General features: G+C 35.8%; 1 protein-coding gene across 4 annotated transcripts in view; it reads left to right on the top strand.

Annotated features, from left to right (window-relative positions):
* The window catches only part of EXOC6 (exocyst complex component 6), a 252592-nt gene that overhangs the window by 77099 nt on the left and 149325 nt on the right, over nucleotides 1-26168 (top strand). For all 4 annotated transcript variants that reach the window (XM_004749653.3, XM_004749654.3, XM_004749656.3 and 1 more), the window contains 3 exons: nucleotides 1676-1880; nucleotides 18199-18351; nucleotides 20781-20849. In XM_004749653.3, coding sequence (XP_004749710.1) covers nucleotides 1676-1880; nucleotides 18199-18351; nucleotides 20781-20849 — 427 coding nt within the window. The remainder of the gene's footprint in view (nucleotides 1-1675; nucleotides 1881-18198; nucleotides 18352-20780; nucleotides 20850-26168) is intronic.

The raw sequence follows: 26168 nt of genomic DNA, 5'->3' as shown, positions 1-26168 counted from the left end.
TGGAGCACTTTTTCATGTGTCTGTTGGCCCTCTGGATGTCTTCTTTGTAGAAATGTCTGTTCATGTCCTCTGCCCATTTCTTGATTGGATTATTTGTTCTTTGGGTGTTGAGTTTGCTAAGTTCTTTATAGATTCTGGACACTAGTCCTTTATCTGATATGTCATTTGCAAATATCTTCTCCCATTCTGTCAGTTGTCTTTTGATTTTGTTAACTGTTTCCTTTGCTGTGAAAAAGCTTTTAATCTTGATGAAATCCCAATAGTTCATTTTTGTCCTTGCTTCCCTTGCCTTTGGCGATGTTCCTAGGAAGATGTTGCTGCGGCTGAGGTCGAAGAGGTTGCTGCCTGTGTTCTCCTCAAGGATTTTGATGGATTCCTTTTGCACATTGAGGTCCTTCATCCATTTTGAGTCTATTTTTGTGTGTGGTGTAAGGAAACAGTCCAGTTTCATTTTTCTGCATCTGGCTGTCCAATTTTCCCAGCACCATTTATTGAAGAGGCTGTCTTTTTTCCATTGGACATTCTTTCCTGCTTTGTCAAAGATTAGTTGACCATAGAGTTGAGGGTCTATTTCTGGGCTCTCTATTCTGTTCCATTGATCTATGTGTCTGTTTTTGTGCCAGTACCATGCTGTCTTGATGATTACAGCTTTGTAATAGAGCTTGAAGTCCGGAATTGTGATGCCACCAACTTTGGCTTTCTCTTTCAGTATCCCTTTGGCTATTCGAGGTCTTTTCTGGTTCCATATAAATTTTAGAATTATTTGTTCCATTTCTTTGAAAAAGATGGATGGTACTTTGATAGGAATTGCATTAAATGTGTAGATTGCTTTAGGTAGCATAGACATTTTCACAATATTTATTCTTCCAATCCAGGAGAATGGAACATTTTTCCATTTCTTTGTTTCTTCCTCAGTTTCTTTCATGAGTACTTTATAGTTTTCTGAGTATAGATTCTGTGCCTCTTTGGTTAGGTTTATCGTTGGTATCTTATGGTTTTGGGTGCAATTGTAAATAGGATTGACTCCTTAATTTCTCTTTCTTTGAATCTTTACTTTTTTGATGTGATGGTATGTGGATGGAAGAGATACTATGAAAGCACATTTAAAAAAAACTTCTGAAATATTATATATATACACTTTGTATAATACATATACAAACAAAAGAAAACTTCAGAACTATTATACATATACATTTAAGGTACTTGATGACTGAGCACCTGGATGGCTCAGTTGGTTAAGTGTCTGCGTTTGGGTCAGGTTGGGATCCTGGAGTCCCAGAAGCTAGCCCCACATTGGGCTCCCTGCTCAGTGGAGGATCTGTTTCTCCCTCTTTCTCTGCCCCCCCCCAACTTGTGTGTGCTCTCTCTCTCTCTCTCTCTAATGAATAAATAAAATCTTTAAAAAAAAAAAAGATCATGATGACTGATTTAGGTGTTGCAATATTACAGATACAGGTGAAGTGAAATAAGGAAACTGTATGTTCCTGTAAATCATGAATTTTCAGCCTGTAAACTTGTTCATGTGGTTTAGATTATGCTTAGTAAATAGAAATAAATGGTAATTTTACTTATTTTAACTGTGTCCTTTTTGATTGAAGTGCTAGACTAATTAATTATTTTAACTTGAAAATAATATAACAACTTTTTATAGAGTTTTCTTCTTAACTTTTCACAGGTATTATTCTGCTCTAAAAACTATGGAACAATTAGAGAATGTTTTTTTTCCCCGAGTTAGTCAGTACCGGTTTTGTCAGCTAATGATAGAAAATCTTCCTAAACTCCGTGAGGATATTAAAGAAATCTCCATGTCTGATCTCAAAGACTTTTTGGAAAGCATTCGAAAACATTCTGACAAAATAGGTGAAACAGCAATGAAACAGGTGAGATTAAAAAGGAAAATTTTATTTTAATGTTATTCAGTAGTCTAAGTTAGAGAATATATCCTGAATTTACTTGTTTTTAGTTTCATAAACTGCTTATTTTTGTTTATTTTTATCCTTTTCTTATCTTTCCTGAACTTTGTTTAGAATGGATTTAATCAGCATTTTCTTTTGATTTGCAGCTATTCCATATTTAAGTAAGGTCAATCTAACTTGACTCACCGGCCTATTTGTCTCTTGGGAATCTTCCTCTGAATGTGGTATTCTGTTAACTTGTGCCAGCAGTCAAATTTGGTATAAAATTAGCTGAACCATGGCAGCCACAGAGGCAGATGGGATTCCTTTTATCCTAATGTTCTAAATTGCTCTCTTTAAAAGTTTTATCTTTGAATTAACTCCTACAGGTCAATAATAAAAAGAAAAGTGGACAAGATTTGGCATATATAAACTTAATGTACCGACCTTTTGAATCAGGAATTCTTCTACTAGATAATTCCAATGAGAAATAAAGAAAACATGTCCTTGTGATGTTCATACCAGCTTTATTCACAGCTCACCCCAAACTGGAAACAACCCAAATGGACATCAAAAGGGAATGGATATACAAATTTTGCTATATAAAAACAATGGAATATTACTTTACAATAAAAAGGAATGAAATTACTGATATGTATAACAACAAATATTAATCTCCCAGGCATTGTGCTGAGCTATAGAAGCTGGACGCAAAAATGCACAGATTGTGTTACTCCATTTATATTGCAGTTCTAAAGCAGGTGAAACTAATTAAAGTGAAAAAAATCAGAGCAGTGGTTACCTCTGGGTGGGGCAGTCGTCTGGGAAGAGACACAAAGGAGCTTTCTGAGGAGATATAAATGTTCTGTATCCTACTAGTCCAAATTGTACACTTAGGATCTGCACATTTCAGTGTATATAAATCTGACTACAAAGTTGTAAAAAATAATAGGAGTTTGTATAGTATATGTATGTGTGTGTGAAGTGAGCAGGTAAAGGTACATAGATGAACAAGAATGTGTAGATAATAATTATTGAAGGTAGGTGATGAGTACTTGGGGGTTGATTACATTAATCTGTATTTGAAATTTTCAGTAATAAAAAGTTTTAAAATGATTATAACTTAAAACTTCTGAGTTAGTTAAAACTCCCAATAATCACAGTGTTACAGAAATAAAATAGTGCTCAACCTGCTTTCTAACCCCCATTTTTTTTTCTAAAGTATTAGAAACTACTTTACAGAAGCTTCAGGTATGGCAGGGTGGGGCAGAGGGGGATGGGCAGGGTAGGACCTGAGCAGAAAGCAACAGAGGGTACTGCAGGCATGACCTTCTCTTCCTTCTCTGGCCAGGGCTTCCTGAGAAAATTTTAGTTTACTTTATTTTATTTTTTTAAAGATTTTATTTATTTATTTGATAGAGAGAGATATAGCAAGAGAGGGAACACAAGCATGGGGAGTGGGAGGGGGAGAAGCAGCCTTCCTGCCAAGCAGGGAGCCCAATACAAGGCTCGATCCTGGGACCCTGGGATCGTCACTTGAACTGAAAGCAGATACCCAACAAGCACCCCTATTTTATCTTCTAATTAAAGAAATATCAGAATGTGTATCAGAGTGTGTCACAACAAGGAAATTTTAAAAATTCAGTATAGGAACTTCCTCCCTACTTTAATTTCTTTTTTTTTTTTTTTTTTTATTTTTTTATTTTTTTTTTTTTTTAAAGATTTTATTTATTTATTTGACAGAGAGAGATCACAAGTAGGCAGAGAGGCAGGCAGAGAGAGAGAGGAGGAAGCAGGCTCCCTGCTGAGCAGAGAGCCCGATGCGGGACTCGATCCCAGGACCCTGAGATCATGACCTGAGCCAAAGGCAGCGGCTTAACCCACTGAGCCACCCAGGCGCCCCCTACTTTAACTTCTTAAAGAATTATCTATAAGTCAGATAATCTCCATTATATTTCTGTTAATTTTTTCAGCTTTGCACAGTATCAATTTGCAAATTTGTTTAATAGATTTTAAAAATTTATGGAGTAAATTATTTACCTTAAAGATATATAGATTTTGAAAATTCTTTATCAGGATCACTTTAATAATAAATGAAAACCATATGTAATAATGTAGGACTTGTATGATAATTTTTTTTAAGTTGCTCATTATTTATTTATTTATTTATTTTTTTTTTATAATCATATAATGTATTTTTATCCCCAGGGGTACAGGTCTCTGAATTGCCAGGTTTACATACTTCACAGCACTCCGTATAGCACATACCCTCCCCACTGTCCATAACCCCACTCCCCTCCCCTCAGCAACCCTCAGTTTGTTTTGTGAGATTAAGAGTCACTTATGGTTTGTCTCCCTACCGATCCCATCTTGTTTCATTTATTCTTCTTCTACCCCCATAACCCCCAACATTGCATCTCTACTTCCTCATATCAGGGAGATCATATGATAGTTGTCTTTCTCCAATTGACTTATTTCACTAAGCATGATACCCTCTAGTCCCATCCACATCGTCACAAATGGCAAGATTTCATTTCTTTTGATGGCTACGTAGTATTCCATTGTATATATATACCACATCTTCTTTATCCATTCATTTGTTGATGGACATCAAGGATCTTTCCATAATTTGGCTATCGAGGACATTGCTGCTATAAACATTTGGGTGCACGTGCCCCTTCGGATCACTACATTTGTATCTTTAGGGTAAATACCCAATAGTGCAATTGCTGGGTCATAGGGTAGTTCTATTTTCAACTTTTTGAGGAACCTCCATTCTGTTTCACCAGCTTGCATTCCCACATACAGTGTAGGAGGGTTCCCCTTTCTCTGCATCCTCACCAGCATCTGTCATTTCCTGACTTGTTAATTAGCCATTCTGAGTGGTGTGAGGTGGTATCTCATTGTGGTTCTGATTTGTATTTCCCTGATGCCGAGTGATGTGGAGCACTTTTTCATGTGACTGTTGGACACCTGGATGTCTTCTTTGCAGAAATATCTGTTCATGTCTTCTGCCCATTTCTTGATTGGATTATTTGTTCTTTGGGTGTTGAGTTTGATAAGTTCTTTATAGATTTTGGACACTGGCCCTTTATCTGATATATCATTTGCAAATATCTTCTCCCATTCTGTCAGTTGTCTTTTGATTTTGTTAACTGTTTCCTTTGCTGTGAAAAAGCTTTTAATCTTGATGAAATCCCAATAGTTCATTTTTGTCCTTGCTTCCCTTGCCTTTGGCGATGTTCCTAGGAAGATGTTGCTGCGGCTGAGGTCGAAGAGGTTGCTGCCTGTGTTCTCCTCAAGGATTTTGATGGATTCCTTTCGCACATTGAGGTCCTTCATCCATTTTGAGTCTATTTTTGTGTGTGGTGTAAGGAAACAGTCCAGTTTCATTTTTCTGCATCTGGCTGTCCAATTTTCCCAACACCATTTATTGAAGAGGCTGTCTTTTTTCCATTGGACATTCTTTCCTGCTTTGTCAAAGATTAGTTGACCATAGAGTTGAGGGTCTATTTCTGGGCTCTCTATTCTGTTCCATTGATCTATGTGTCTGTTTTTGTGCCAGTACCATGCTGTCTTGATGATTACAGCTTTGTAATAGAGCTTGAAGTCTGGAATTGTGAGGCCACCAACTTTCTTTTTCAATATCCCTTTGGCTATTCGAGGTCTTTTCTGGTTCCATATAAATTTTAGGATTATTTGTTCCATTTCTTTGAAAAAAATGGGTGGGGTTTTTGATAGGAATTGCATTAAATGTGTAGATTGCTTTAGGTAGCATAGACATTTTCACAATATTTATTCTTCCAATCCAGGAGAATGGAACATTTTTCCATTTCTTTGTTTCTTCCTCAGTTTCTTTCATGAATACTTTATAGTTTTCTGAGTATAGATTCTGTGCCTCTTTGGTTAGGTTTATCGTTGGTATCTTATGGTTTTGGGTGCAATTGTAAATGGGATTGACTCCCTAATTTCTCTTTCTTCTGTCTTGTTGTTGTTGTAGAGAAATGCAACTGATTTCTGTGCATTGATTTTATATCTGGACACTTTACTAAATTCCTGTACAAGTTCTAACAGTTTTAGAGTGAAGTCTTTTGGGTTTTCCACATATAATAATATCATATCATCTGCGAAGTGTGATAGTTTGACTACTTCTTTGCCGATTTAGATGCCTTAAATTTCTTTTTGTTGTCTGATTGCTGAGGCTAGGACTTCTAGTACTATGTTGAATAACATTGGTGATAATGGACATCCCTGCCGTGTACCTGACCTTAGTGGAAAAGCTTTCAATTTTTTTCCATTGAGAATGATATTTGCGTAGGGATTTTTATAGATGGCTTTGATAATATTGAGGTATGTGCCCTCTATCCCTACACTTTGAACAGTTTTGATCAGGAAGGGATGCTGTATTTTGTCAAATGCTTTTTCAGCATCTATTGAGAGTATCATATGGTTCTTGTTCTTTCTTTTATTAATGTGTTGTATCACATTGATTGATTTGCAGATGTTGAACCAACCTTGCAGCCCTGGAATAAATCCCACTTGGTCATGGTGAATAATCCTTTTGATGTACTGTTGAATCCTATTGGCTAGTATTTTGGTGAGAATTTTTGCATCTGTGTTCATTAAGGATATTGGTCTGTAACTCTCTTTTTTGATGGGATCCTTGTCTGGTTTTGGGATCAAGGTGATGCTGGCCTCATAAAATGAGTTTGGAAGTTTTCCTTCCATTTCTATTTTTTGGAACAGTTTCAGGAGAATAGGAATTAGTTCTTCTTTAAATGTTTGGTATAATTCCCCTGGGAAGCCATCTGGCCTTGGGCTTTTGTTTGGAGATTTTTGATGACTGTTTCAATCTCCTTACTGGTTATGGGTCTGTTCAGGTTTTCTATTTCTTCCTGGTTCAGTTGTGGTAGTTTATATATCTCTAGGAATGCATCCATTTCTTCCAGATTGTCAAATTTGTTTCTGTAGAGTTGCTCATAGTATGTTCTTATAATTGTTTGTATTTCTTTGGTGTTGGTTGTGATCTCTCCTCTTTCATTCATGATTTTATTAATTTGGGTCCTTTCTCTTTTCTTTTTGATAAGTCTGGCCAGGGGTTTATCAATATTATTAATTCTTTCCAAGAACCAGCTCCTAGTTTCGTTGATTTGTCCTATTGTTTTTTTGGTTTCTATTTCATTGATTTCTGCTCTGATCTTTATGATTTCTCTTCTCTTGCTGGTTTAGGCTTTCTTTCTTGTTCTTTCTCCAGCTTCTTTAGGTGTAGGGTTAGGTTGTGCATTTGAGACCTTTCTTATTTCCTGAGAAAGGCTTGTACTGCTATATATTTTCCTTTCAGGACTGCCTTTGCTGTGTACCACAGATTTTGAACCGTTGTGTTTCCATGATTTTTTTCAATTCTTCTTTAATTTCCTGGTTGACCCATTCATTCTTTAGAAGGATGCTGTTAGTCTCCATGTATTTGTGTTCTTTCCAAATTTCCTCTTGTGGTTGAATTCTAGCTTCAGAGCATTGTGGTCTGAAAATATGCAGGGAATGATCCCAATCTTTTGGTACCGGTTGAGACCTGATTTATGACCCAGGATGTGATCTATTCTGTAGAATGTTCCATGTGCACTAGAGAAGAATGTGTGTTCTGTTGTTTTGGGATGAAATGTTGTGAATACATCTGTGATGTCCATCTGGTCCAGTGTGTCATTTAAGGCCTTTATTTCCTTGTTGATCTTTTGCATGGATGATCTGTCCATTTCAGTGAGGGGAGTGTTAAAGTCCCCTATGTGTTTCTTTGATTTTGTTATTAATTGGTTTATATAGTTGACTGCTCCCATGTTAGGGGCATAGATATTTAAAATTGTTAGATCTTGTTGGACAGACCCTTTGAGTATGATATAGTGTCCTTCCTCATCTCTTACTATAGTCTTTGGCTTAAAAATCTAATTGATCTGATATAAGGATTGCCACCCCAGCTCTCTTCTGATGTCCATTAGCCTGGTAAATTCTTTTCCACCCCTTCACTTTAAATCGGGAGGTGTCTTCGGGTCTAAAATGAGTTTCTTGTAGGCAACATATTGATGGTTTTTTTTTTTTAATCCATTCTGATACCCTGTGTCTTTTGATTGGGGCATTTAGCCCATTAACATTCAGGGTAACTATTGAGAGATATGAATTTAGTGCCATTGTATTGCCTGTAAGGTGACTGTTACTGCATATTGTCTCTGTTCCTTTCTGATCTACTACTTTTAGGCTCTCTCTTTGCTTAGAGGACCCCTTTCAATATTTCCTGTAGAGCTGGTTTGGTGTTCGCAAATTCTTTCAGATTTTGTTTGTCCTGGAAGCTTTTTATCTCTCCTTCTATTTTCAATGATAGCCTAGCTGGATATAGTATTCTTGGCTGCATGCTTTTCTCGTTTAGTGTTCTTTCTGGCCTGCCAGGTCTCTGTGGATAAGTCTGTTCTCAATCTAATATTTTTACCATTGTATGTTACAGACTTCTTTTCCCGGGCTGCTTTCAGGATTTTCTCTTTGTTGCTAAGATTTGTAAATTTTACTATTAGGTGATAGGGTGTGGACCTATTCTTGTTGATTTTGAAGGGGGGTTCTCTGCACCTCCTGGATTTTGATGCTTGTTCTCTTTTCCATATTAGGGAAATTCTCTACAATAATTCTCTCCAATATACCTTCTGCTCCCCTTTCTCTTTCTTCTTCCTCTGGAATCCCAGTTATTCTAATGTTTCGTCTTATGGTATCACTTATCTCTTGAATTCTCCCCTCCTGGTCCAGTAGCTGTTTATACCTCTTTTGCTCAGCTTCTTTATTCTCTGTCATTTGATCTTCTGTATCACTAATTCTTTCTTCTGCCTCATTTATCCTAGCTGTGAGAGCCTCAATTTTTGAGTGCACCTCATTAATAGCTTTTTTGATTTCAATTTGGTTGGATTTTAGTTCTTTTATTTCTCCAGAAAGGGTTTTTATCTCTCCAAAGAGGGTTTCTCTAATATCTTCCATGCCTTTTTCGAGCCCGGCTAGAACCTTGAGAATCGTCATTCTAAACTCTATATCTGACATATTACCAATGTCTGTATTCATTAGGTGCCTAGCCTTCGGTACTGCCTCTTATTGTTTTTTTTTTTGTGGTGAGTTTTTCCACCTTGTCATTTTGTCCAAATAAGAGTATATGAAGGAGCAAATAAAATACTGAAAGGGTGGCAAAGACTTCAAGAAAATGCGCTTTAACCAAATCAGAAGAGACGCCAAAAAAAAGGTGGGGGGCTAGAAAGTTCATAAAAAATAAAAATAAAAATAAAAATTAAAATAAGAAAACAAAGAAAAAATATAAAAAAGAAAAAAAATATATGTATTAGATAAACTAGTTAAAGAAGTTCAAAAAGAAAAGGGTAAAAGTTAAAAAAATTTAGGGGAAGAAAAAAATAATAAAATTAAAAAAAAATTAAATTTACCACAAGACTAAAGATTCATGGGAAGAAAGCCATGAGTTCTGTGCTTTGCTTTCTCCTCCACTGGAATTCTGCTGCTCTCCTTGGTAGGTGAACTTTGTCTTGGCTGGATTTCTTGTTGATCTTCTGGGGGAGGGGCTTGTTATAGTGATTCTCAAGAGTCTTTGCCGGAGGCTGAATTGCACCGCCCTTACCAGAGGCTGGGCTAAGTAATCTGCTCTGGTTCGCTTTTCAGAGCTTTTGTCCCCTGAATGCTTTCCGTAGAGTTCTGGAGGATGGGAATGAAAATGACGGCCTCCCAGTCTCCGGCCTGGAGGAGTTTGGGGCCCCACTCCTCAGTGCGCCCTCAGAGAAAAGAGCCCAATCACTCCGGTCTCCCTGGCCTCTGTCCATGCTCTGAGCTCACCCAGCCTGTGGTGGGTTCAAGGTAACCCCGAGCTGAGAGCTCACTTCTCGGCTCTGTCTCTGTAGCTGGCTTCCCTGGTCAAATCCTGCGAACTCTGCGACACTCAGATACTCCAAATCCTTCTGTGACCCTGCGGGACCTAGGGCCATGCTGGCCCCGCGTGGCCTTCACCCTGGTTTAGCCTCTGGAGCTATGTCCCTCAGTGGAACAGACTTTTAAAAGTTCTGATTTTGTGCTCCGTTGCTCTGCCATTTGCCGGGAGCTGGCCCTTGCCCCCGCGTTTATCTTCCTGTCGTTTTGGATTCACTTTTCCATCCCTCCTACCTTTCAGAAAGTGGTCAATTTTCTGTTTCTTTTAAAAATTTTTTTTTTTTAAAGATTTCATTCATTCATTTGACAGAGATCACAAGTAGGCAGAGAGGCAGGCAGAGAGAGAGAGAGGAGAAAGCAGGCTCCCCGCGGAGCAGAGAGCCTGATGTGAGGCTCAATCCCAGGACCTTGGGATCATGACCTGAGCTGAAGGTCATGAGCCACCCAGGTGCCCTGATTTTCTGTTTCTTGAATTGCTGTTCTTCTCTTTGATCTCCCGTTGGATTTGTAGGTGTTTGCAATGGTTTGATAAGCTATCTAGCTGATCTACTACCTGATGTAGTCTCAGCCTGCTACTTCTTTGCCATCTTGACCTTCCTAAAAAGTTGCTTATTTTTAAAGAATTTCCTGTTAGCTGTTGCTTATGGACTGTAGGAGATTCAATCTTCAAATTATTTTTGATAGTATCTTTCTTTTTTTATAAGATTTTATTAATTTACTTGAGAAAGAGAGAGACAGATAGTGACAGAGATAGCAAGAGAGAGCACACAAGCAGGGGAGAGGCAGAGGGAGATGGAGAAGTAAACTCCTTCAGGAGCAGGGAGACCAACATGGGGCTTCATGGGGCTTGTTCTCAGGACCCTGAGATCATGACCTGAATTGAAGGCAGACACTTAACTGACTGAGCTATCCAGAGGCCCCTGATAGTATCTTTTGTTCAGATTAAATATTTGGTTGATAAAACAATATACTTCTTTACTGTAAATAAACAGAAGCTACCACAGAGAGCCTAAGCCGAATTTGTTTCCTGTCTTTTCTTTGGAAGCCATTTTTCGTATCATTGGAATGATGGAAAGATGGTTAGTTGTGGGCAGGAGCAGTGGAAAAGAAATGGTAGAAGTGTTGGCCAGCAGTATAGAGTTAGAATTTCAGATTAGTAAATGGAAAAGATAAAGACTAAGCTGAGTGTAAGAGAATAAAATTTGAAGCCAGAGTTCAGAAGAATCCAGAGATTCTGAATCTAGAGACTATCATTATCCCAGAAACTACGTAGGTTAGGAAAGCCCTAGGAAAGTAGAACAAAAAGAGTGGATATTACCTCACTGTTAAGGTAGAATAATATGCGGGATTTGATAGCTTTTCTCTGAAGTAATCATCTTTCTCCTCCATTGTTGACACTTAAAGATACTAATAGGACTGATGCATTTTATAATAAAATGAGAATCAGGGGGCCTCTGATTGTTTTTGTAGCACCTCCCATATCTTCTCGGGATACTAAATCTTTCTGACTGATTGCCTCTGATTAGTGAGTGTTTTTCTGCACTAGAGAGTTCTGCAACATTATATTCTTGTCTTTAGCATCATAGTGTTTTCAGTACTTTTTCTCCTAAACCTAGGCAAGGAATGCCATGAAGATAAAGAATGCAATCACTTGGTAAGGTTTGTTTGTTTGTTTGTTTAAGCACAAGGATGTAATTGGTAGTTTAAAGTTCATGTTCTATTATACAATCTATGTCTCATTGTTAAACTTATCTTCTCTGACTTGTTTTTCATAGACCAGTTTTGGACTTTCCTCCTAGCAGTCCACCAGGTCATGGGTCCTGGGATTTGAGGTTTATAAGAATTTCCTGCTGAAAGGGAGTAGACTCTTTCTAGTATACTACCATTATTTTCTTGTAAAAAGAGTTGAGCTCCCTACCTCTGCAATTTAAACAGAACTTTCATCACAGAAAGTTTCCCTAAGCATGACTTAATTCCATTAACTCATGTCCCATTTGTGGATTTACTTGTTATATATTCTCTTGAATATCCTGTAGGTACATCAAACCTAGCATTTCTAAAAGTAAACTCACTGTCTTCTTACAAAATCTATTTTTCCTTTATTTCTTATGTCACATAGTAATTCCTCTTACTTTCATAAGCCAGAAACTGGGGAGTTCTTTAGGCTTTTCAGGAATATTTATATTCTTTTTGCATTTTTTTTTCTAAGTCCTACTTAGTAACTATCAATTCTGCTTCTCAATATCTATAGATTCTGTATCCTCCTTTCTATATATCTGGACTGTTGTCATATCAAATTAATTATTCTCCTAATCTCTAGTCTTTTCTCTGCTTATTATTCTAAAATGCAAGTATGACTGCTTTCTCTTCAGTGATTCCCATTGACCTTTTACCTAATTCTAAATTCTTCAGTATGAAACAAAAGCCTCATCTCCGGATACTCCTTCTTCTTACGATATAACAATATTGGACCTCTTACAAATTTTTAATACACAATTTGTTTCTTCTACCTAGAATACTTTCCACTCTTCCATATTTCATGTCTGAAGAATTTCTTTTTCCCCAAAAGCTGGCTTAAGCTTCACCTTGTCTGTGGAATCTGTCTTCCTCTGTCTCACTCCTGTCAGCAAAAGAGGGTCACTTCCTCCTTGGTGTATACACCCCTTATACTTGTCACACTGTATTATAATTTTTATTTTGTGTCCTTAACTAGACAGTTTTTAAAAAAATTTTTTTATTTGAGAGAGAGTGTGCACGTGCGTGTGTGAGCAGGGGAAAGGGACAGAGGGAGAGGGAGAAGTAGATTTCCCTCCAAGCAGGGAGCCTGATGCTAGGCTCTGTCCCAGGACCCCAAGATCATGACCTTAGCAGAAGACAGATACTTAACCAACTGAGCCCCCAGGTTGCCCCTAGACAGTGAGTATTTTATGTGAGGGATTATATCCTATTTATTTTTTTACCTTCTGGGATCTAATACTGTGCCTAAAATGACTGGCACAAAAATTTATTTTTTTTGAAGGCTCTTAGAGCTGAGTCTTAGCTTTTCCAGGGAGAATTTTTTAAAGTAAAAAACAGACTTGTATTGTTTTTTTCCCCCTTTTTCTTGTGAGAGGTGAATGTACTATGAATAGTCTGATGTTTAAAACCAATTAAATACCTAAAATTCATAGTGTTAGCTCACATTTTCCATATTATATTTTCTGGCACACATTTTAGTAATATCCTTTAGGGGAAGACAGGAGACTAAATGGTCAAAGAAGTTTTGGAAATCTGTGTTAAAGTTAAGTATATTTCTTTAGTTATTAATTATAAACTTAGAAAGGGGATACAATGTAGAATGTTTATTTAACTAATTTGGGCATAGAACCTTTTTTCAAGAAATACTTCTGGAGGGGTGCCTGGGTGCTGCATTCATTAAGCATCTGCCTTCAGCTCAGGTCATGATCCCAGGGTCTTGGGATTGAGTTCCTCATTGGGCTCCCCACTCAGCAGGAAGCTACTTCTCCCTCTCTCACCCTCCTGCTTGTGTTCCCCCTCTTACTTTGTCTCTCTCTGTCAAATAAATCAATAAAATCTTAAGAAAAAAAAAAGAAATACTTGTAGATATTGTGTGAAATGTTAGTTTTGTACATAATAGTTTGGAAACAGTGCTTTTAAAAAATGATTTATGGGGGCGCCTGGGTGGCTCAGTGGGTTAAAGCCTCTGCTTTCGGCTCAGGTCATGATCCCAGGGTCCTGGGATCGAGCCCCACATCGGGCTCTCTGCTCAGCGGGGAGCCTGCTTCCTCCTCTCTCTCTGCCTGCCTCTCTGCCTACTTGTGATCTCTGTCTGTCAAATAAATAAATAAAATATTAAAAAAAATGATTTATGGTGTGCCTGGGTGGCTCAGTGGGTTAAAGCCTCTGCCTTCGGCTCAAGTCATGATCTCAGGGTCCTGAGATCAAGCCCTGCATCAGGCTCTCTGCTCAGCTGGGAGCCTACTTCCCCCCTCCTCTTTCTCTACCTGCCTCTCTGCCTACTTGTGATCTCTGTCTGTCAAATAAATAAATAAAATCTTTAAAAAAAAAAAGATTTATACTCTGAAAACAGAAAACCACTGACTAAGTTAGTTTGGATACTATAGTATCTATACAATAGTATAGTTCCTTGATACTATAGTTCCTTCTGTGAGGTTAGTGGACATTTCATAGATTTTGGCCGAAGAGTGAACCAGTCCCTCCCACCAACACACACATATGCCAACCCAGGAAATAAATGGTCCCATGTAACTTCAGGACTTCAGAAAATTAAACATTTTTTTTCGTTACTGATAATCAATTGAAGTTAAGGCAGGATGTTTTATGTACATTTATGCATGTATCGTACCTTTTTATATTTCTGGTATTTTTAATTTTATGTAGCTGGTTTTTCACTCAAAAAAGAATCAGTGGTACTTTTTTTTTTTTTAAGACTGACAATATTCCAAGTCAAAGGTTATTAAAATAATTGGATCGTTATTGACTTAACTCACTGAAATGAAGAAGAGTATACTTTTTGGTAATTGATATAAAGCTAACTCTAGCATGGGAAACAAAGTCTAAGCAATGGAATTATTAGATATGGACTTTAAAATTAGCATAGTCAAGGAATTGTAAGACAAGATTGAGGATTTCGGCAGATCATTGAAAACCATAAAGTAAACCGTTTCTGAGTTCTAGAACTGAAAATACATTGCAAATTAAGAACTCAGTGTGTAGTTGGCAGATTAGACACAGCTGAAGAGAGAATTAATGAACCAGAAGTTACATCCAAGGAAAATACCCAAATTGAGGCTCAGAGAGACAAAAGGATGGAAAGTAAAGAGTTTAAAGACATATAAGATGGGAAGACTTAACATATGTGTAATCATAGTCCAGAAAGGAGAAGAAAGAGTGATGGACATAAATAATATAGCAGACCTTGAAGCCATGGATTGAAAAATGCTGTGAATTCTAAGCAAGAGGAATACAAAAATCCCATACTTAGGCATATAATATTAACTTGTGGGTGCCTGGGTGGCTCAGTGGGTTAAGCCTCTGCCTTCGGCTCAAGTCATGATCTTAGGGTCCTGGCATCAAGCCCCGCATCAGGCTCTCTACTCACTGGGTAGCCTGCTTCCTCCTGTCTCTGCTTGCCTCTCTGCCTACTTGTGATCTCTGTCTGTCAAATAAATAAATAAAATCTTTAAAAAAATAGTAACTTGTTAGAGATGTAAAAGAAGAAAAATCTTAAAAGCAACCAGAGGGAAAAATTTATTGCCTTCAAAAGAGTAATAATAATATTAATCTTTACTGACTTGTCAGCAGAATTAATGGAAGCCAAAAGACAGTGAGCTAATATCTGAAGTGCTGATAAACCATATCTGTCAACCTAGAATTGTTTACCCACCAAAAATTTCTTTTAGAAATGGAGATGAAGTTGGAGTGCCTGGCTGGCTCAGTTGGTAGAACATCTGACTCTTGTTCTTGCAGTTGTGATTCTGAGCCTCATGTTGTGGGTAGGGTTTACTTATAAAACAAAAAAGAAAGGAAGGTGAAATGAAGGTATTTTTCAGATAAAAACCTAGAGGATTTATTTCTAGTAGACCTACATAAAGGAAATATTATTTTCAGACAGTAAGAAAATTATCCCAGTTAGAAACCCAGAGATGTAGCAAATGAACAGAAAGAGCAACTATTTTGGGTAAAATTGCATATATTATGTTGGCTGTATAAAACAAAAATGTCTTATGGGGTTTACATATTTATAGAATTAACAGTGCAAAAGAACAATCATATATAAGTTAGGAGGGGAACTGATAACGGGTATGAAAATCTCTACTAAATTATTCTGCTTACAGGAGACATACCTTACATATAAATATATAGAGAGGTTGAAAGCAAAAGGATAGAAAAGGTACATCGGGGCACCTGGGTGGCTCAGTGGTTTAAGCCTCTGCCTTCGGCTTGGGTCATGATCTCAGGGTCCTGGGATTGAGCTCCATGTTGGGCTCTCTGCTCCGCGGGGAGCCTGCCCTCCCCCGCGCCTGCCTCTCTGCCTACTTGTGATCTCTCTCTCTGTCAAATAAATAAATAAGATCCTAAGGGGGAAAAAAAAGAAAAGAATAGATACATCATGCAAACATCAATGAAAATAAAGCTGATGTATGTATATTTATATCAAAGCAGGCTTTAAGACAGAATTACTAGTAGAGAAGAAAGAGGAGCATTTCATAGTGATAAGAGATTCAGCTCATCAGGAAAATAAATAATTCTAAATTTGTTTCCATAAAAATGGTCTTAAAATATATAAAGCAAAAATTGTCAGAATTAAAAGAAATAGACAATTTGGCAATCATAATGGGGGATTTTAATACACTTCTTTCAATAACTGCTAGAAACAATTGACAAATTTAATAAAGAAGTAGTCCTTTCAAATAATATGATTAATAATCCTGACCTAATGACATATTTAACACTGTATCCCATTTGAGAATATACATTTTTAAAAGAACATTTACCAAAAGTGACTACATTCTGGTCCATGGAACAAATGTCAGTAAATTCAAAGGATTTAAATGATACAGACAGAGTATATTCTCTAACCATACTGGAATTATTCCAGAGATGAGTAATAAATAGATGAGTAGAAAAAAATCCCTGTATGTTTGGAAATTAAGAAATAAAATTCTCAATAACCCGTAGGTTAAAGAGGAAACTCAGATGAAACCAGAAATGTCTTTTTCTTTTTTTAGATTCTTAAAATTGATTTATTTGACACAGACACAGCAAGAAAGGGAACACAAGAAGAGGGAGTGGGAGAGAGAAGCAGGTCTCCAGGAGCGGGGAACCTGATGCAGGGCTTGATTGCAGAATCCTGGGATCACAACCTGAGCCAAAGGCAGATGCTTAACCAACTGAGCCACCCAGATGCCCTAAAACCAGAAAATATTTTGAAGTGTAATGAAAGTAGGACATATAAAAACTTGTAGGATGCAGCAAAAGTTGTTTGTAAGGGAAATTTATAGCCTTAAATTATGACTTAGGAAAGAACAACTGAAATCAATAATGCAAGTATCCATCTGAAGGAGTTAGAGAAAAAGTACAAAGTAAACTCAAAGAAAGTAGAAGGATATGACACAAACAGCACAGGTAACAGAAACTAAACAAGTGGGTTTACACCAAACTAAAAAGCTCCTGCTTTTTAGCAAAAGGAAGCAATCAGCAGTATGAAAAGACAGTTCCAGAATTGAAGGAAATAGTTGCAAGCTATTTGTCTGATAAGGGATTAATTTCCACAATATGTAAGGAAACATACAACTCAATAGCAAAAACAACCCTTAATCACCCACTTTGAAAATCAACAAGGGAGTTGAATATACATTTCTCCAAAGAAGATACACAAATTCCCAGCAAGTATATGAATAAATGCTCAGTATCAGTAACCATTAGGGAAATGCAAATCAGAATCACAGTGATATATATCACCTTCCACCTCTCATGATTGCTGTAATCAAATAAATAAAAGACATTGTTGGCAAGTGTGTGGAGAAATTGGAAACTTGCATACTGTTGAGGGAATGCAAAATAGTGTGGCTGCCATTTTTAGGAGGTTCCTCAAAAAGTTAAAATAAGTATGATCCAGGAACCCTACTTCTGGGTGTTTATCCAAAAGAATTGCACTTAGAATCTTCAGAAAGATTAGCACTCCCATGCTCACGCATCATTGTTCAAAACATCCAAGGTAGGGAAACAATTCAGATGTCCACTGACAGATGAATGGATTAAGAAAATGCAGTATACATGTATAGTGGTATATGGTATACTATTCAGTCCTTAAAAAGGAAATTTTGAGGTATTTAAAATAGGAAAATTTATAGACTCAAAGAATGGGATAGTGGTTGCTAGGAACTGGAGAAGGGGGAATTACTAATCAACAGGCATAAAGTTTCAGTTAAACAAGATGAATAAGCTCTAGAGTACTGCTGTGCAACATTGTACCTGTAGTCAGCAATGATATATTATTAATACAATATTAGTATATGTTAATTATGTAATAATTATAGACACTTAAAAACATGAGACTATATCTCATGTTAAGTGTTCTTACCACAGTAAAATAAAATTTAAAAAAAGATAATGGAAGAAAATAATCAAGAGTAGAAATCAGTATAATAGAAAACAAAATACATTAAGGAGGATCAAAAAGCTAAAAGTTCGTTCTTAGTCTTTTCAAATAATTTTGATAAACCCTGGCAAAGCCACTAAAAAATACAGGAAAATACGAAATTCTTGAACCAGTTTTGACCATAATAAATCTTATAATAATCAGATTTTTCTTTTTCCAAAATAGGCACAACAGCAGAAAACCTTCAGTGTTGTTCTGCAGAAGCAAAATAATATAAGATTTGGGAAGAATGTGTACATAAATGATAGAATTCCAGAAGAAAGGAATGAAGTTGAATTGAAATGTGGATTTGAGGAAGAGGATGAGAATGAAGAGGAGGTGATTAAAGTTCCTTCCTTCCTTTTCCCCTCCTACTCTCCCTCCTTCTTTTTCTTCTTCCCTTCTTTTTTTTCAAGAATTTTTTTCTTTTGAGTTGTATGTCTATATGACTCTCAGTCTTTCCATGTGAACACTGAATTTATGTAGATCAGTTTGTAATGAGCTATTAGAATAATGTGTCATCTGAAATATTAGACTGCATAGTTGACAGATGAATAGGATATATTCTAGATTATATTTATAAGCCATAGATAACTAAACCTAGGTGTTGTGCCATAATAAGCAGTAAAATTACAAATGCAGTGAGTTTTTGGAATGATCACTCATTTTATTTATTTGTTTAGTAGTTTGATTTAATTTCATGGTGGCTTGACCTTGCTGTTTAGGCTAATTCTAGAAAGTCTACCTTGTTTTCCCCGATTGGTGCTGAGATACTGCAAAATGGTTCTAGTAGATTAAAGCTTTTTAATTCTTAAAAAAATCTTAACTCTAGGAAACTCGAAATTAATTAATTAATTAATTAAATTATTAAGTGTTCACTTTTTTTCATCTTTTTTATCTGAACTTACTCCTAATTTTATTTGCTGCTTTTACTTTCTATACATACAGTCTTCAGTCGAACCTACTTTTTGGCTTTTCCTTTGAATTTTTTTGAATATAGTTAATAAGAGCCTATAAGTTTTATAAGTTTTGCCTTGTTGGTGAGAGTTTGAATTATTTTTCTGAGGACTTAGTTGGGGCTCAGTATGAACTTTTAATTAACTGATAAAAGAAACCATATGAATATGTGTCTATGGCCACCTCTATGATTGGAGAACAACTGAGAGTTGTTCTGACCAAGGATGAGTGAAACTATGTGTATATGTGTGTGTGTATGTACACACATGTGTATGTTTATATATATGTATAGATATGTATATATATATTTATATATACTATATATGTGTATATATGATTGTGCATATATATATATAGTTATACACGTGTATATGTGTGCATATGCAGTGGATGTCTGATATTGCATAGGATACAGACAAATGATCTGCCTTAGCTTAATGTCTTCCTTTTTTTTTTTTTTAAATTTTATTTATTTATTTGAGAGAGAGAGAGAATGAAAGGAGAGAAGTCAGTGGGAGAAGCAGACTCCTTGCCAAGCAGGGAGCCCGATGTGGGACTTGATCCTGGGACTTCAGGATCATGACCTGAGCCAAAGGCAGTCGCTCAACCAACTGAGCCACCCAGGCGCCCTAATGTCTTCTTAATATGAAATTAGTATGTCTTGATTAGTCTCTGGAAATTTATTATTTTTTTAAGATTTTATTTATTTATTTGACACAGAGTGAGAGATCACAAGTAGGCAGAGAGGCAGGCAGAGAGAGAGAGGGGGAAGCAGGCTCCCCGCTGAGTAGAGAGTTCAATGTGGGACTCGATCCCAGGACCCTGAGACCATGACCCAAGCCGAAGGCAGAGGCTTAACCCTCTGAGCCAGCCAGGCACCCCAAGTCTCTGGAAATTTAATAAATGTTTTTGAAATTTACTTTTTTGTTCTTTTTTAATCAGTATTTGGAGAATCTCTATGTTCTCTTTTCCCAAGTATTTTGAGGTACACAGTCTCTGTCCTTTAATTACTTTATAATTTAAAACACTCAACAATAATAAATAAATAAAGAATGAACTATTGAACAAGTGCCAAAATAATTACAGAGGCATTGTGTTTATAGTGTAATTTTTTATAGTTGATAAATGTTATAACATGAAGTCCATGAATCTTCTTGTTATCTTTAACTTATATTATCCAACAGTAAGCTAGTAGTTTGATAATTTTTATTTTTAAAAAATTTTTTGAGGGAAGAAGGGGAGAGGGAGAATCTTTTTTTCTCTTTTTCTTTTTTTAGAGAGTGAGTGGTGGGGGGGGTGGGGGGTAAAGAGAGGGAAAGAATCTTAAGCAGGATCCATGCCCAGTGTGGAGCCTATTGTGGGTTTCAATCCCATGACCTTGAGATCATGACCTGAGCCGAAATCAAGAGTCGGACACTTAACCAACTATGCCACCTGGGCACCCCAAATTGATAATTTTTAAAATGGGGTTTTATAAGGAGGGCACATGTCCTGATGAGCATTAGGTGTTATATGCAACTAATGAATTGTTGAACACTACATAAAAAACTAATGATGTACTATCTGTTGGCTAATTAAATGTAATAGAAAAATAAATAAATAAAATGAAGATGGGGGAGAAAAAATGATAAAAGAAAAATGTATGCCAGCCTGCTCACAGTTAATTTTCTTTCTTTGTAGTCTTGTGCATTGACTGCATTTAGAGTAAGTAATATCTATTACTTTGGTAATCAGAAAAAAATTCTTATTTCTCAAATATAATGAAATAATAAACAATGAATGCCATGAAAAAATGTGGTTTTATTTTTCAGGTCTTAACGGTTCAGGATCTGGTTGATTTTTCCCCTGTTTACCGATGTTTGCACATTCATTCTGTTTTGGTGAGTACCTTTTATTTATGTATATTGTGTGTGTGTGTGTGTGTGTGTGTGTGTACACATATGTGTATATATACACATAAATATTTGTATAATAAAAAAGTTATCTATGCGTTTTAGGTATACTTTTCTAAAGGCTGACTATAAGCTCAGTAAGCTGTAAATCTTCACACATAACTATTTTAAATATCCCCTGTGAGTAATGCACTTACTTTTTTCTTTAAGTTATAGTCTACTTTCAATTGATGTATCAGTTCATCTATAAGAACATTGTAATAGTATACTTCCATTTCATCCTTCTTGCATTTGTGCTGTTGTATCACAATTGCTTTTAAATACGTTGCTTCTACATTTGCTTACTCCTTCTACATTGTATTCATTTTTTATTAAATAATTCTTTTAAAAAATATTACTTTGATATAATTCATATACCAAAAAATTTAACCCTTTAAAGTATATAATTCAATGGTTTTGGCATACTTAAGAGGATGTGCAACCGTTAAAACTAATTCCAGAACATTTCATTTTTGAAGAAGGAAACCTCTTAACAATGAACACTCAGTTCTCATTCTCACGTACCTCCAGTTCCTGGCAACTACTCATTTACTTTCTTTCTTTATGGTTTGCCTATTCTGGTTATTTCATTTAAATAGAATCATAGTAAGTGTGGTCTTTTGTGTCTTGGCCTCTTTCACATAGTTGAAAGTTAAGACTATTGATTGGGACCTTTCTTCTTTTTTAATACAGACACTTACAGCTGTAAATTTCCTTCTAACCACTGCTTTAGCTGCATTCCATGAGTTTTGGTATGTTGTGTTTTGTTTCCATTCATCTCAAAATATTTTCTAAATTCTTGTTATTTATTCTTTAACCCGTAAGTGTTTAGGAGTATGTTGTTTCATTTCCATATGCTTGTGAATTTCACAAAAGTTCTTCTCTTACTAATTCCAAATTTAATCTTACTGTGGTCAGAGATCATATTTTGTATGACTTCAGTCCTTTTAAATTTATGGAGATTTGTTTTATGGCCTAACATGGTTTATCCTAGAGAATGTTTCATGTGCACTTGAGAAGAAGGATGTGTATCTGGCTACTGTTGGGTGGTGTGTTCTGTAGACATCTGTCAAATCTAGTTGATTTAATATTTTTATTCAGGTCTTCTGTTTCCTTGTTGATCTTCTGCCTATCTGTTATTGAAAGTGGTAATGTTGAAGTCTCCAACTGTAACTGTTCAATTATCTGTTCTTCCTTTAGTTTTGCCGATTTTCATTAATGTATTTTTGAGGCCCTGTTTTTAGGTGAATATATGTTTATAATTGTTATATCTTCAGGATGGACTAACCTTTTTTCATTAAAAAATGTCATTCTTTGTATATTTTTTTGGTTTAAAGACTATTTTGGGTGCTATTAGTATAGCTACTCTTAACTCTCTTTTGGTTACTGTTGGCATATGTTTTTCCATCCTTTTATTTTCAACCTCTTTGTATTTTTGAATCTAAAGTGTGTATCTTATAGAATAGTATATAGATGGGTTTTTAAAAATCCAGTCTGCCAATTCCTGCCTTTTGACTGAAGTGTTTAGTTCTTTTACATTTAATGTAATTACTGATATGGCCAGATTTATGCCTACTATTTGCTGTAATAAATCATGTCTTTTTTGTTTTATTCCTCTGTTACTGTCTTCTTTTGCATTAAATAGATATTTTCTCATGAATCATTTTAATTCTCATCACTCCTTTTAACATATATATGCATTAATATATAATATATATGAGTAATAAATATATAGGTATATATTAGTTATATATGAATATGTACTATAAATACACAAAAATACATAAATATGTATAACAATATATATGTACACACATATGGTATATAGATTTCTTTTTAGTATTTACTCTGGAGATTACAATTAACATCCTACCTTAAAACAGTCTAGTTCATATTGATCTTCCTCCTTTGTGTTACTATTGAAATACTAATTACGTCTTTATACATTATAAACCATAATATAATTATTTCTCTATGCAGTTTTCTAAATCAGAAGAATGGAGTTACAAATTATACTGTCTTTTACCTCTATATTATCTTAACTGGGACTCTTTGTTTCTTCATGTGAATTAGAGTTACTGTCTAGTGTCCTTTTCTTTTTGCCTCAAGGACTACCTTTAGTATTTCTTTTAGGGAAGGTCAACTAGCATCAAATTCTCTGTTTTTGTTCATCTAGGAATGTCGTAATTTCTTCTTGGCTTTTTAAGAGTAGTTTTGCTGGGGCATCTGGGTGGCTCAGTGGGTTGAAGCCTCTGCCTTCGGCTCGGGTCATGATCTCAGGGTCCTGGGATCGAGCCCCATATCAGGCTCTCTGCTCAGCGGGGAGCCTGCTTCCCCCTCTCTCTCTCCCTGCCTCTCTGCCTACTTGTGATCTCTCTCTCTGTCAAATAAATAAATAAAATCTTAAAAAAAAAAAGAATAGTTTTGCTAGGTATAGAATTTTTGGTCTTTTTCTTTCAGCACTTAGAAAATGTCTATGGTAGACATTTAGAGTTAAGGTGTTTTGAATTTTGATTATTCACTGAAATTGTATTAAATTGAAATTAAAATAATTGAAAAGAATGGTAATTATGTTAATTAGAGCAAATAGAATTATCTTCACTAGTTAATGTCTTTTCTTTTAGCCCTCTATTAAAAGGACCAACTCTGTACTTAATGAACTAAGATAAAAGCAGTGGGCACAATATCAATGTAAACTTACTGTTTTACACATTAGTGATGTTTCAAGTACTTGAGCATTATTGAATAGACATGTAGAATATTTTCTTTTTAAAGCTATAATAAATTGTACTATTATATAAAAACAGTAATACTTTTAGTCTATCCTATGATGAAATAATTCTTCAAGTGTGTATGATTATAAAATACTCTAACTGCTCAGATTCTTTTCAGATTTAGTATTTTATCTTTTATAACTTCAGGTAGTCATATATACAGTTAACTGCATTTATACCTGAGGGAAATAGAAGGGTAGGTTCCATCAAGATTACATTGCTATATGTAGTGATATTGAAAATTTGACTTCCAGTTGTCTGATCTCAATTTTTTGCATTTTGTTTTGCCTTGTTTTGTTTCTAAACTAGATCATATTGGCTTCTTAACCAAGGTGAAGTTCTTAATTATCTCAGTTGTTAAAGTGGCCTGTGTTGTGGTTTGATTCTTTTTTTTTTTAAAAGATTTTATTTATTTATTTGACAGACGGAAATCACAAGTAGGCAGAGAGAGGAGGATGCAGGCTCCCTGCTGAGCAGAGAGCCCAATGTGGGGCTTGATCCCAGGACCCTGGGATCATGACCTGAGCCGAGAGCAGAGGCTTTAACCCACTGAGCCACCCACTAATCAAACGCCCCTGGTTTGATTCTTTTAAAGCTCCTTTCAAATTCGATGTTTTCCTATAAGTTTTTGGATTTGGTGGAAATGATTTTTGACTTTGATAATGCTTAATTTTTCTGTCTTATAGGGGCCCAGTAAACTGCAGTGAGTGCCCATACACTCTTCTGTTACTTTGTATTTTCCTTCTTCTATGTCTATATGATCCATAAAGATAGTGACCATGAGTGTCATGTATTGTTCTTTCCCTAGTGCTTTTCATTGCATCTGATATTTCATAAAGATTTGCTGGATTAGGGGTGCCTGGGTGGCTCAGTGGGTTAAGCCACTGCCTTCGGCTCGGGTCATGATCTCAGGGTCCTGGGATCGAGTCCCGCATCGGGCTCTCTGGTCAGCGGGGAGCCTGCTTCCTTCTCTCTCTCTCTCTGCCTGCCTCTCAGTGTACTTGTAATTTCTCTCTGTCAAATAAATAAATAAAATCTTTAAAAAAAAAAAAAAGATTTGCTGGATTAGCAATTGGGTCTTTAACACCACACTCAATTTTTAATAAAAGTATTTTATGTATTTTTATCCTGGTAGCTTATACCAACAGGTACTAAACCCTCTGGAAAAGAATGTATCTTTTTACCTGGTACAAAAAAGTGTTGAACTATGCTCGCTTCGTTAGCATATATACAAAAAAGTGTTGAACCATTAGATACTATGTGAGGTTTCAGTGTGGCTTGCCTAAGAATGGTACATTGCATATTAAATTACATTTCATTGTTCATGATTTAAAATTAAAGAAACAGAAAACACAATTAAATAATGAAGATAATTGAAAGTCAATGGTAGAAAATCAATAGTTTTAATTTTAACTAGTCCACTTTGTGATTTTTCAGAAATAACCTATGATTCAAATAGTCAAATACTCAAAATAAATGATTACTCTCAGAATTTATATGTTATTGTAACTAACTATTGAATTATAATTTTCACGAACTTTTAGATCTTTGTATATTTTTGTATCTTTATAATACACAGAATCTATCAATTTAAGAAAGCTGCATTTTAAAAGATGTCAGTTTTGACTAATTCAGGCAGGACTTTTTTCCTTTTTACTGTGTAAGGGAGGTTTTACTATTCTATAAATGTAAATAAACTTCCATTAGCATGAAAACTTCTGGTTGGTATATATGACCAAAAATTTATAAAAGTAAAATGGCCAAAATTTAGTAAAGCTAATTCCTCCTTGTTATTATAGTTACTTTCCTTTCATTTGTAATTTCATTTAAGCTACTTTTTAGTAGTAACCAGGCACTTCACTGGGTCATCAGTTCTAGTATTTATCTGACACTGTGCCTGCATTTGCTCCTTTATTTTTCCACTTTGATGCATACTGTATATGATATTTGGTATTTTGAGATGAACTCTGTGTACAAAGCTGTACCATGACATAGGATGTCAGTTTTTGTGACTGGACGCATTTGCATCAATAAAAGAACATGTTTCTCCCCTAAAAAAGAAAAGAAAGAAAGAAAGAAAGAAATCCCTCTGCAGTATAATTTATCCTTTAGAGTTTTACTGTGGGAATAGGCTGAAGCCTGTTTTCTTAGAGACTTCTTTTACCTGAATCTGGCACCCTTGATTGGCTTCCTCTCATTCCCTCTCTTGCTTTCCTCCTTCTTGAACAGTCTCCCTTTTGAGCACTTCCTTATTGTATCACTTGGTATCTGTTTTTAAAAAAAAGCTACCTAAGATACTATATTAGTTGTCTATTGCAGCACATTTATTATTTCACAAGGTCAGCTATCTAGGAATGACTTAGCTGGGTGGTTCTGGCTCAGGGTCTCTTTTGAGGTTCCAGTCAAGAGGTCAGTGAGGGCTGTCATCATCTGAAGCTTGACAGGGCCTGGGGGATTTGCTTCTGTTATGACTGTTGGCAGAAGACCTCAGTTC

The sequence above is a fragment of the Mustela putorius genome, unplaced genomic scaffold (assembly GCF_011764305.1).
Source record: "Mustela putorius furo isolate JIRA1106 unplaced genomic scaffold, ASM1176430v1.1 tig00003909_pilon_pilon_pilon, whole genome shotgun sequence".
In the NCBI taxonomy this organism is placed as follows: domain Eukaryota; kingdom Metazoa; phylum Chordata; class Mammalia; order Carnivora; family Mustelidae; genus Mustela; species Mustela putorius.
This window is presented reverse-complemented; position numbering and strand designations above follow the sequence as displayed.